The 13,845-nt window shown below is 39.8% G+C and overlaps 1 protein-coding gene across 8 annotated transcripts in view; it reads right to left on the reverse strand.

Annotated features, from left to right (window-relative positions):
• The window catches only part of Filip1 (filamin A interacting protein 1), a 248,756-nt gene that overhangs the window by 99,813 nt on the left and 135,098 nt on the right, over positions 1-13,845 (reverse strand). For 7 of the 8 annotated variants that reach the window (XM_023718714.1, XM_023718711.1, XM_023718716.1 and 4 more), the window contains exon 2: positions 9,564-9,845. The exons of the other annotated variant lie outside the window; for it this stretch is intronic. In XM_023718714.1, the coding sequence (XP_023574482.1) occupies positions 9,564-9,845 (282 nt within the window). The remainder of the gene's footprint in view (positions 1-9,563; positions 9,846-13,845) is intronic. 8 annotated transcript variants of the gene reach the window in all.

Consider the following 13,845-nt stretch of genomic DNA (forward strand, 5'->3'; position numbering starts at 1 on the left):
TAAATTTGTGGCTTTTATCCATAAATGGATGCAATCAGAGGCCACACTCAAGTGAAATAGATCAGATGTAAATGTGCAAACATCATACTATCTCCCTAGTTTAAGAACCTGAAAGAGTAAATAAAATCTGAAAGGTACAAGAGATACTGTGAAAAAGAAAAAAAAAGAAAAAAAAAAAAGAGAGAGAGATACTGTGAAATGGAATGGATCTATCCAAAAGAAAAGAATTATTGAGATGAGGACAAGAGAGATCATGAGAGAAAGAAATATATCTATATATGTATGTAGGATGGCTTGGATAATTATATTGTAGATTTCTGCTGGTCTATGGAAAGGAGCAATTAATGCTTTTTTTGTCTTTTTTCATTTTTTCTTCTTTCTCTCTTAATTTCTTATAACTTTTTTCTTTTTCCAATTTTGCATGCATATATCAGGCAATCTGTGTGTGTGTGTGTGTGTGTGTGTGTGTGTGTGTGTGTGTGTGACGTATTTGGTTGTTTCTTTTTTGACCTAGGAATCAAACTCAAGACCTTGCGCTTGCCAGACAGAGACTTAAGCCACTGAACTATCACCCCAGCCCTAAATCTGGCAATCTGAACAACTAAATTGAAGACAACAATATGCAATACAACAAATACAGTTGAATTCATATTATTTTGTTTAATGAAGTTCTATATCATTTCTAACTTTTTATTACTATTTTGTATTCTCTTTAAAAAATTAAATTTTTTTTAGTTTTAAAATTTTATTTAAAAAATTAAATTTAAAAAAAATTTAAAACAAATGAATATAAAGATCTCGAGGTCTAATCATTCTTGAACACTCCCAGAATGTAGCAGGGATAACAGGAAAGAGGTTAGACAATGACCAAGAATTTGAGTAGAGTGATTGGAACCACCTTGCCACACCATGTGGAGTCACATGACCTTCTTTAATATAAGTGTGATGGAGCCGAGACGTCACCTCAGAAGTGTCTGATCATCTCAATGTTTTATAGAACCCTGGACTACCACTTCCAAAGGAAGGGTGCTTGAGTCACACTTGCCCTCCCTGCAAGAAGAGTGTGGCAGGCAGCCGTCAGAGACCTGAGAAACAGTCCTTGAGTACTTACTCCACATGTGCCAAAGTAGAAGGTGTGTGGCCACAGCTGAAGACTCCCATTGCTCCTCCCAGCATCAGCCCTTGAGATAGACTCCTCTCTGCTCTTGTGCCTGGCAAAGCCCACACATGGTTGCCACCTTTGCCCTGGCCAGCAGTCCTCTCACAGGTGCTAAAGTAAGTAGTCTCCCACTCTCTGAAACACTACCCTGGGGAACAAGTATCCACTACAAAATCTGTCTCTACAGCTCCTCATGTAGGTACACTCTCATTCTAAACAAACTGATAGATCTCAGGGGTCTACCAGGAAGGAACTATGGGACCAGCAGCCAGCAGGGCACAGTGGGCCCACTTGGACTGGGCTCAGTTGGAAGGAGCCAAACACAGCAACCAGACCCAAGTCAGGTCCTTCCAGTCGAGTTGAGTTCAGTAGATCTAGACTCTGCGAGCTGAGGTGTACTGCTGGGCCCAGAGCAAGGCCAAGCCCAGACCCACAGGAGCATATTCACAGCACAGAGGTGGCAGCCGGTCACTGGGATGAGCTAGTTTGCCTGGAGACTCCAGGTGCATGAAGGGGAGGTGACCAGATAGAACTCATGGGAACTAATTTAAACACAAATTTCCAATTTAAGATCTGCTTTGTTATACAGCTATAATATTTGCTCCTATGATATATAGCACAAGCCCATTAGTTACAAAAGTATGTCAATTTCTAAATTTCACTAGCTTTTATTAGTATTGCTACTTGTACTACTGTAAATAGGAAACCATATCTATCTTAACTACACACTTTCCTCTGGTATTAACATTGGGAGGTGCTTGGGTAATAACCTCAAGAAAGCCCTGCAGTGAAGGACTGAGGACAGTGCAAAACAGAAACCAAATCTCACTCTCAGTCAATAGAGAAGGCAAAATCTGTGTGTGTGTGTGTGTGTGTGTGTGTGTGTGTGTGTGTGGCAGAACCGGGGATTGAACTCAGGCCCTTGTGCTTGTCAGGGAAGCACTTATTCCACTGAGCCATCTCCCTGGCCCCAAGAAGGCAAAATCTTGTGACACATACAAAACAAGCATCTCTAACACAGGAGAGATACCTAAAAAACAGTCTCCTTACAGAGAGGCTGACTGCAATGATATAGCTACCTATTATCAAACTTTCACAAAAAGATATCACAGATATCAAAATAAAGAGTTCTTTCTGAAATAGAAAATGACAAAAAAGAGCAAAATGCATTCTCAGGCCCCAAGCCCACGCAGAACAAACCCTGGAGACATCAGCATAGAAAAACTTGGAAGCCACACACCTAAAAATCTCTGAAATAATAACAACTAAAGTAAACAAACAACTGCAGAATAGTATAGAGGAAATCAGATCAGATATAATCTCACTCTGTGAGCTGAGGTGTACTGTAAAAAAAATAAGTGATAACTACAATTAAAGAATTACTCAGCATTTCTAAAGAAGACACTGATTTAAAAAATCAAGGAGAACAGAAAAATGATGGAAATCTTGAATAAGCAATATAGAAAATAAATAGAATGCATTAAGCAGATTCAAAGACATATACAAGAAATTAAAAACTCCATTAAAAATTGGCAAAACTGTTTGAATGAAAGTGAGGATAGTCTTTTAGACCTTGAAGACGTTGTTGAAAAGGTAAGGAAAGATCTCTTAAGAACAACTAGGATCCAGGAAATAATAATTTAACAGCTGCAAGATGATGCAAAGATGAACAACATAAGACTAATAGGCACTAACGAGAAAGAAGGAGGCAACACAAACAACATAAAAGAGTATGGGCAGAAGGGCCAGCCAGATAGCTCAGCAGACTAAAGCACCTGCTTTGGCAGAGCACAGCGGCTGGGGTTTGACCCTGGCATGCCCTGCCAGTCCTGCCCCTGGGGCACACTGAGATGGTGATTGAGACTGAGCATTGTGGCGTGCACCTGTCATCCCAAAGCTTGGGGGGCTGAAAACAAGAGAATCACTGTGAGTCCAATCTACGTAGTGAGACCCTGTACACCTTGTACACGCCATAGACCCTGACCTAAATTCATAAAAAAGAAAAAAGAATATGGGCAGAAGTAATAGCAGAATACTTCCAAAATATGGGAGAACAATCTGACATTCAGATTGAGGCATACAGAACTCCAAATAATATCAACCCAATTAAAACTACATCCAGACATATAACAATCAAGATTTCAGAAATTCAGCACAAAAACAACATACTACAAGCCACTAGGGAAAAGAAACAGATTACATTTAAAGGAAAACTCATCAGAATAACAACAGATTTCTCCTCACAAACCATTAAGTCAAGAAGAGTATGGAGTGAAGTACCTTAAATCCTACAGGAAAACAAATTCCAGCCCAACTTATATACTCTGAAAAACTCTCAAGTTTAACAGAAAAGTGAAATGCTTCCATGACAAAGAACAACCTAAGGAAATTCACGATGACCAAACCAGCCCTACACAGAGTACTAAAATGTAGTCTACAAAGGGATCAAAATACCCACTTTTCCAAGAACAAGAACAAAAAGAACCAACCAAACACAGCAAACTATTAAACATAGGAGAAAAGTAGGGAACGAACACCAGAAAATAACATGACAAATATAAGTAAATGCATATCAATTATAACCACCAATGTAAAGGGACTCAATTCAGCAATTAGAATAGACTAGCAGAGTCGATTAAAAAACAAAATCCAACAATATGCTATATATAAGAAACACATTTAACTCATAAAGAAATTCATAGGCTGAGGGGCTGGGGAGATAGCACAGTAGAATAAACACTTGCCTGGCAAGTGCAAGGGCCTGAGTTCAATCCCTGGTTCCTCCCCACCACCACCCCACCAAAAAAAAATCATAGCTGAAAGTCAAAGGATGACTATATGACCCAGGACCTCAGAAAAAAGTGGGTGTAGCTGTTCTGTTCACAGACAAACTGAACTTCAAACCAAGAATGATCAAATAGAACAAGAAGGTCGAAGGTCACTATACACTGGTTAGGGGAAAAATTCAAGAGGAAGAGATAGCAGTCATAGATATGTATGCACCAAGTATCGGAGCATCCAAATATATAAGACAAATTTTAAAGGACATGAAAAATCTGATAACCAATATCACAATCTTAACAACAGATCTTAACAACCCCTTATCCCAAAAAAACAGGTCAAACAGACAAAAAATTAGCAAACAGGTAACGGAGCTGAAGCAAAATTTTGAACAAATGGACTTAGTGGACATATACAGAGGGTTCCTCCCAACAACATCTGAATATGCACTCTTTTCAGCTGCACATGTGACATTTTCTAAAACAGACCACATTCTAGTGCATAGATCATGCTTACATATATGCAAGAAAACAGAAATTATTTCATACATATTATCTGACCACAGTGCAATGAAACTGAAAATCAACAACAAAAGAAACCACAAAACCCCATAAATATGTGGAAGTTAAATAACTTGATGCACCCTTCTCAGCAACCAATAGATTACAGATGAAATTAAAGAAGAAAGAAAACAATATCTACAATCCAACAAAAATCCAAACGCTGTTTACCAGAATTTGTGGGATGTAATGAAAGCAGTTCTCAGAGGGAAATTTATAGCGGCAAATTCACACATTAGGAAAACAGAGTGAGAAAAAATAAATATCCTAATGCTGCACCTCAAGCTTCTAGAAAAAGAAGAGCAAACCAAGCCTAAAGCCCAAAGATGGGAGGAAATTATAAAGATTATAGCAGAAGTATGGAGACTCCTCAAAAAACTAGGACTAGAAATTCCATTCAATCTGCCTATTTCCCTTGTGGGTATTTTCCCAAAAGAACTGAAACCATTATATCACAGTGATATATGTGCATCAGTGTTTATAGCAGCACAATTTGTTATAGCCAAATCTTAGAAACAACCAAAATGCCCATCACTTGAGGAATAGATGAAAAAGATGTGGTATTTTTATACAGTGGAATACTACTCAGCTATAAAGAAAGATAAACTCGAAGCCTTATAGATAAGTGGATGCAGCTAGAGGCTATACTCATAAGTGAAATAAATCAGAACCACATGTATAAATATCATATTGTCTCCCTAGATGTAAGAACCTGAAAGAAGAAATAAACCCTGAAGCGTATACTAGATATAGTAAAACAGAAAGAAGCGGAACTTAAGGATTAAACAATGAAGATGAAAGAAAGGAGAAAAGATAGGAAAAAAGGGAGGAAAAACATGCAAGCATTTATACAGGTTGGCTGAGATGACTGCATTCATAATTTCCATCAGTTTTTTAAAATAACAGTTAATGTTTAGAATTTTCACCTTGACTAACTCTGTATGCTGATATTTGCAATCTGAGCAACTACATCGAGGACAGCAATGTGCAATACAAACCCATGGTAGAATATCTCTCATCTTGGTCATTTACATGTGCACTATTTCTAATGTCTTATCAATTATTATACTCTCTTTAAAACAAATTAAAACAGCTTGGCCTCCTGTGCTCAGGTGCGAGTGGAGCTGCAGGCGTGCTGGCCGAGACGTGGACCCACAACCGAGCATCTGAGGTGGTGAATAATAGCTCTTCAAGTCTGCAGTAAAAAATGGTCTCCAATAAAACTGCATTGTGAGAAATGGGAAAGAAACAAAATGGAGAAGGTAAAAAAGTTGAGGAAGCAGAACCTGAAGAGTTTGGGGTAGAAGAAGTACTAGAATGACATGTAGTGAATGGGAAGCTGGAGCATTTTCTGAAGTAGAAGGATTTACAGATGCTGACAATACCTGGGAGCCTGAAGGAAATTTAGGTTGTGCAGAGTTACTTGAAGCATTTCTTAATTCACAGAAAGCTGGTTAAGAAAAGGATGGTACAAAAAGGAAATCTTTATCTAACAGTGAATCTGATGACAGCAAGTCCAAAAAAAATGGATGCTGCTGGCAAACTGCAAAGTTTTGCTAGAGGTCTTGATCCTGAATGAATAATTGGTGCCACAGACAGTAGCAGAGAATTGATGTTTCTCATGAAATAGAAAGATTCAAATGAGGCTGACTTGGTGCTCGGCAAGGAGGCAAGTAGGAAATGTCCTCAAATTTTAATTGCTTTTTGTGAAGAGAGACTAACTTGGCATTCTTGTCCAGAAGATGAAGCTCAATAACTTACATCATATAGATAGATAGATAGATAGATAGATAGATAGATAGATAGATAGATAGATAGATATCTTAGTTTTAATTTACTAGTGTGAAAAAAACATTCTAATGAAAATCAAGCTCAATATGTCAGTTTTGAAAGTTGTATTTGGGGGAGTTGTTGGGGTTTTGTTTTGCACCTGTAGCACTGGTTACTTTGAACAAGTAAATAAAGTTTTTGTAGTTGCTTCCTTTATCCAAAAAAAAAAAAAAAAGTTAAAACAAAAAAAGACAAGGAGGGGGCCAGGGAGATGGCTTAGTAGAATAAACGCTTGCCTGGCAAATGCAAGGGCCTGAGTTCAATCCCCGGTTCTGCCAAAAAATAAAAATAAAAATAAGGGAAAAAAAATTAAGATTTCTTGAAAGCAAGCACCACTATTCAATTATTTCCACAATCTTGCATAACTATATCTGTTAATCTGAGCAATAGTTTTGACAATAAAAATAGATAATACAATAACCATTGTCAATTAGCTATTCCTGTTTTGAAAATCTATATGTATTGTTGTATGCTATTCTATTTCTGTATTTTTTTTCTATTTGTTTTTGCTTCTGTTTTTACTCTTCAAAATAAGATAACATTTAAAAAAACAAATTGATAAATGTATGTGTGACAGCATTTGCTTTACAAATGGATTCATCTTAAGATTCCTTAAAATACTGATTCTTTCATTTCTCTTCACTGTCTCCCCTGAAGTGATAATCTACACTTTACTTATTTATTGCTGCTGAAGAAGACATCTACTGTGTAAGGGAGGTATCCTGTATTTAAAAACATTAATGAAAAGCAAAATGCTTTCTTTGGCGCCTCCTAGCTAATTTCTTCAGCCATCGGGATGTGTGAACTCATATCTTCCTTAGCAAAAGTCTGGAACCACACCAGCACCTCTGTACCCCTAAAAGCCACATGCACTTTAAAAGTCATGCTGGGACTGAAGAGATAGCTTAGCAGCATAATCACCTGCCTGGCAAGCACAAGGTCCTGAGTTCGATCTCTAGGACCACATACCACGTGATCTGGGGGTGGTGAGTGGGCTGTGCTGACCAAAACCCCAAGTAGGCCACGCGGGCCCCAGAACTGGGTGTGGTGGCACAAGCCTGAGATACCAGTGTAGACAGGAAGATCACTGCCAGTCTGAACTGCATAGTAAGACCCTGTATCTAAATAAAGAAATAACAATAAATTTAAAAGTCATGCTGTCCACCATGTTGTAACAGCCTTTTGCACAAAGGAGAGTTTGTGGGAGCCATGGGCTTCAAAAAAGCCAACCCAGCTGCAAAGGAGTGGGGGCAGTTGCTCCGATGCCCTTGGACTGCATTGATAGCTATCTCCTTCGCTTGCACGCAGGCTGAGAGCGGTCAGCAGGCAGCGTACCGAGGTGGAGTAATCCTGCATCCATACACAGTGACCGTTCACAGATAAAGCACTAGCCACTTTCCTGGGAGTGGTGAAGCTATTTTTAGAAATGGTGGCACTCTGGAAAATTTCACCTTTCTTCTTCAAATACAAGCGTGACTTCCCTCCCTCTATAAATGCTACACTCAATCTCGTTTGTTTGCTTATTCAAACTTAATTTTGTCTGTTTTCTGTTTCTCTTTCCCCAGAGGCACCCTCATTTGTACACACACAGCAGAGAACAGAGCAGCCTCTTTACTGGAGCCATTGTCTGGAAAACCAAGAAGGCTTCGTGTCACACAGCTGGCACCTTCCCCTGGAGGCTCATGCAACCAAAACAAAAAGGAAAACAGCAACTCCACTCTATGGTCATAGCATATTTTTAAAAAGTCATTGTTCCCTTACTGACACAAATACAACTGTTTAGAACTCAGAAGCTCAGGTCTACAAGATAGCTCAGCAGACTAGGTGACTGCCTAGGCAAGCACTGGGACTGGGGTCACCACATGCTGCACTGGCTCCACCCTCAGGCATGCTGTCCTTACGACCAGGTGTGGTGCACACCTGTAATCCCAATGCTGGGGAGGCTGAAAACAGGAAGACCACTATAAGTCCCCCTACGTAGTGAGACGCTATACCAAATACACACACACACACACACACACACACACACACACACACACACACACAGAGGAACTCAGAAACTCAAAAGAATTTGAACTGAATTCCTGAAATGACAGCCTTCCTGGGAGAGACTCAGCTCAGAGCAACTAAGAGGAGGTTGGAATGGGGGCAGTAGACTGACCACTAGACCACGAGTCAGGAGGCCTGGGATGAAGGCGGACAAGCTGCACTTGGCTCTGGGACTCCATGTCTTCAGTTATAAAATATATATAATGATGCTCACATTTTCATGAGATTGGATGAGCTAAGAGATCTGAAAATGCTTTGAGAAACTCTTAGGTTCCTCCTCATATTATATTCTCTTCTTGTTGTCCATCTCAAATCCTGTGACATCATAGAAAGTTGAGGTTAGAAAGTATGAAAAACTGGGAACAGGCTTGGTGATAATTCTGACTTCAAAAAAGCCTCTTTCCTCTCCTGCCCCTTTTCTTGCTGGCTTTCCTTTACTCTACCTGCCAGAGAAAAGCAAAACAATTGATCTTAACAGTCTATTTTAATAATTATGACATTTCTACATTTTTCAACCAGTCAATATCTGAGTTAGTAAATCTCATTGATTATTCACTAGTGCAGGAATCTATCTTAAGTTATTACTAAAATTATATCATAAATAAACAGCCTTGAGCCAGCCAGACAGCTCAGTGAACTAAAGCACCTACTTAGGCAAATGCAGGGGTCAAAGGTTCGACCCCCAGCTTGCTGAGCTGGCCCCGCCCCTGGGGCATGCTGAGACAGCAATTGAGAGTGGGCATGGTGGCACATGCCTGTAATCCCAGCTCTTGGGAGGCTGTAAACAGGTGGATCAGTATCAGTCCGATCTAGAAGTGGGACCCTGAACACCCTGTAGACCCTTCCCTAAAATGCAAAAAAACAAAAAAGAAAAAGAAAAAGAAAAAAAAGAAAGAAAGAAAGAAAGAAAGAAAGAAAGAAAGAAAGAAAGAAAGAAAGAAAGAAAGAAAGAAAGAGCCTGCTTCTAGAGAAGGCTGGGGTTGAACTCGGCACCTTTCATGTAACAAACATATCTTTCATGAAAAAAAATGCAAGTATAAACTTGTGCCAGGCCTCATGTAGGGATTTTAAAATGAGCAGGAAAGATTTATTCCCTTCCTCAAGAAGTCTGTAATGCAGTGAGGAGGACAAATTCATAATCTTTCTTAATTGCTTGGGAACCATAACTGACAGTGCAGCTCTACCTGCAGCTCCCCTTCCATTATGCTGAGTAGCTGGATGAGATCTTCTTTGGACAGCTCCAGACGTTTCTTGTCCTTCCGTTCACCTTCACCAGATGGCTTCAGGTGTCGTTTGACTGTTCCTGAAGCCATGACATCCTCCTCCTTCCTGTTTGGTTTGTTCTTCTTTCTTGCCTCTTCCAAGAGACTTTTCTCATCAGCATTGCTGGTGTTGGAGGTCTTGGGGCAGGAGAAATGCCCGTTCGAGGACCTTTCACCACTTTGATTTCGGGATCTCATTCCCACCTACAGCACATGAAAGAAAAAAGAAGGTATTCTATACTGTCACCAAAAATAGTTTGTTCTGAATTCTTACATGCTTTAAAACTGTGACAGTAAACAAAACAAATGGACCACCCGCTGCTTTCTTCTGGCTTGAATGACCATGCTATTAACGTCTCCACAAACGTGCTTAGCAGATCTTTAAGAGAAAGTGAAAACTGCAGTAAGAACGTCAATTTGTGATTTTCTTCCCTAAAAACGGGTATTTATTCCCTAATATCCAGGCTATTTTGAGAAAAACATCAGACAGATTCCAATTCTACAAAACTCCTAACTAATAAGCTTTAAAACTATCAAAGTTACCAAAAACAAGGATATGTGAAAACTGTCACAACCAAGAAAGGTCTAATGAGATATGAAAAAGTGCAATGTGCTTCCTAGGTGGACTCTGGGGACAAAAAGAGGACATTAAGGCAGAACAAGGAAATCAGAGCAGAGCATGAATTTTCGTTAATTAAACTGCCAGTGTGGCTCACTGATTGTACCAGATGTATCACCCTCACACAAGGAAGGAGACTGGCCCCCGAGAATGTGTCCTGGGTGCACTTCTGGGACTCTCCGGCTGTTCTAAAATATAAAGTTTATTTATCTAAAAATTCAAACCTTGTCAAGCATCAACTGAACATTACAATGTGCACACATAGCCCCAAAGGGGCGTGAAGTGGCCCAGGAAAGGGGAAGGGCAAGACAGGAGGAAGGAGGGGATGTTTCCAGGGTTATGGAAGTCTATTTTTCTCTCACCTCTTTTTGCAAAATTGAAACTTTTTAAATATCAATCATTTAGAGTAAAAAGGGGTGAAAGAATTGAGACAAAATAAAAAATTTAAACAACATTTTGTGGCAAAATGGAGAAAAAAGATAGTAGCAGCCAGGGTCTTAACTTCCCAAGGAAGCACATGCAAGCCATTCTACGACTGAGAAAAGTGACCGCCCGACAGGCAGGCTACAGGTGGATGGACTGAGGGCCAGGACTATAACTCAGCGTACCGTGCAGACACCCTGATACCCCGGGGCTCGCCTACAAAACTTGCCTAAGCTCTTAAAAATAGCAGGTTAGCACATGGGCTTACTTACAGTTCTCAGTATAAACAGGATTTTCCCGGACAAGTTAAGCAACAAGATTTTTAGCATTCCTTCTAGATAAAATACAGGAACTTTGTTATCTGAATCTAGCCATACTTTAAAAACTAGAAAAAGTTTTTAGAAACATAGGTATATAACAGAAAGATTAACACAGTGTGATGTTTCCCTTCAGATGTCAAGTATTCAATTTTTTTCAGTGCATCTTGAAATTTCAATTCATGCTTCTATTTTGAACAAATTTGTATAACCATATGGATGAGGGGAGGACGTGAACATTCCTCAGCACCCTAATTTTAGATAATATATGGGGCCGGGGAAATGGCTCAGTAGAATAAGTGCTTCCCTGGCAAGTGCAAGGGCCTGAGTTCAATCCCAGGTTCCGAAAAAAAAAAAAAGCTGAAGGACTGTGGTTGGATCCCTGGCACCACATGCCTTGCCAGCCCTGTCCCAGGGCAGGATGAAACGGGCACAGGAAAAAAAAAAAAAAAGGATAATTTAGATAATATAAACTGAAGAAGTGACCCCTGACGATGCCGCCCTGCCTCCAGGTCCCTGTGTTGCTACCTCTTCTGTTTCACTGTCCGTGCGGCAGGCAGAGGACACACTTTGGAGCAGACCTGCTGCCTGTCACCACAGCTGGTTTGTCAGCAGTGCAGGCCCAGTTAGGCCTCAAGACTAAAGGGGCAAAGAAAAGAAAAAACAGGAAAGAAAGAAAAAAGATGTGAGGAATAAAAAACTTCAAACTTGACTCAAGATCTGCTACACATCATAGCACCAACACAGAGGCTTCTCAAACTAAATCTAATTTCCCATAGCTCTGTACACATGTGAATTCCTTTTATCTGAAATAATATTCTCTGTGAGATCCACAGGCTCTTTGAGAGTATCAATTTAACATTAACTTGACAGCTTCAATTTAGATCAGGAGTTAATAGAAATCTTCAGCCAACTACAGCTCCCCAAAGCACAGGAAGTGAAGAAACATTTTTTTTTACAATGTGATTCAGGGGTTTAAATCTGTGGCCTATCACATGCCAGGCAAAATTACCACTGAGCTTCACTCCCAGCCCTTTTTATTTTATTTTGAGACAAAGTCTCATCAAGGTGTCCAGGCTGACCTCCAATTTGAAATCCTCCTGTCTCAGCTTCCCAAGTTGCTGGGACTATAATTGTGCATTACCACACCTAGCCAGTAATGTTTTAATTCACCCACAGTCTAAATCAAACAGGATATTTATATCTGATTATATCACATATTTGTGCTTCATCTTTTTGAATGAATCTATCTTTCACTGGGCTCCTAGAATTAAAATATTCCTAAGAAAGAACCTGGTATGCAGCGCATGCCTATAATCCGAGCTGAGGAAGGGGGACAGCCACAGTTTGAGACTAGCCTGGGCCATAGAGTAAACTCAAGGCCAGCCTGAACTGCATAGTGAGATCCTATCTCAAGAGAGAGAGAGAGAGAGAGAGAGAGAGAGAGAGAGAGAGAGAGAGACAGAGAGAGAAAGACAGAGAGAGAAACAGAGAGACAGAGAGAGAGCACTAGCCAAATAGCTCAGTGGATTAAAGCACCTGCAAGCAGGCTCAGGGGCCAGGGGTTGAATCCTGGGGCTTGCCATGCCGGCCCCACCCCCAGGGCACGCTGAGATGGCAATTGAGACTGGGCATGGTGATGCACACCTGTAATCCCAGGTCTCCAGAGGCTGTAAACAGGCAGATCACTACAAGGTCGATCTAGTAGTGAGACCCTGAACACCCTGTAGACCCTTCCCTAAAATACAAAAAAAAAAAAAAAAGAAAAAAGAAAAGAGAGAGAGATAGAGAGGTGAAGTATGCCTAAGAAAGGACAAATATGTAACTGTCTACATGTTACATATACTTACTAATCACAATTATATTGCAAATATACACAAAATAGAATCTACTTAGTATCAACTGTCTCTATAATTTATTATTTCTAAAAAACATAGTTTTCTAAAAATTTCTGCAGAACTGGACATGGTAACACATGCCTGTAATCTCAGAACTCAGGAGATTGAGACAGTAAGATTGCCAAGAGTTCAAGACTAGTCTGGGGGGAGGGGTACAAAAGTGACCAGCCCAAACTGCATAGTTAGACCCTGTCTCAAAAAAATTAAAATTAAAAAAATTTGAAGTTAATATTTTAAAATAAATTTTATTACAGAATCATATCACCAGCTTTTTACAAAAAAATAGCCCACACATTTTAGACACTTTCAATCAAGTTGAAGCTTGAGTTCTCTGTTCCCTTCTACATTAATTCACTTTGGCTGATGGAAAAATATCCCATGTGGAAGATCCATGATGTTCATTCTCCTTATGAGTATTTTTCTTGTGTCTCTGAAATTTTGCATTAATTACTCTTCCTTCAACATGGCTGCCTAGGTTTTCATCCTTTCTTGGTAAGCAAAATAGGGTGATCTATATTTTTCTCCACATACAAGGAAGCAATCAGCACTTGTTCAATCTCTGTGGCGCAAAAGTACTAAGTGATAACACAGTAGTAGAGAAAGTTTAGGAACAACTTTGGCAGCATTTATGAGGAGAAAAGAGCATAATTTCTCAAAGCAGTGTTGGATGTAGTCATATTAGGCAGAAAGTCAGCCACAAGCAGGCTGGATAGGTGGATGGAAGCTTTTGGAAAAGGAAAGAAAACATCATTAGCTCTAGATAAGCTCCACACAAATTTCTGGTTTCAGATTTTAGCCCAAGAAAATGTACTATCTCTGAGTGTGCTCATATGGCCCAGGATCCACTAAAGGACAGACCACTGGTGAGGGTGGAGAAAACTGCCTGGTCTCAGAACAAACTAAAGAGAGACATCCAGCTATGGAGTAATGGGCACCTATTGCTCTCT

The sequence above is a fragment of the Octodon degus genome, unplaced genomic scaffold, assembly GCF_000260255.1.
Source record: "Octodon degus isolate 3935 unplaced genomic scaffold, OctDeg1.0 scaffold00061, whole genome shotgun sequence".
NCBI classification, from domain to species: domain Eukaryota; kingdom Metazoa; phylum Chordata; class Mammalia; order Rodentia; family Octodontidae; genus Octodon; species Octodon degus.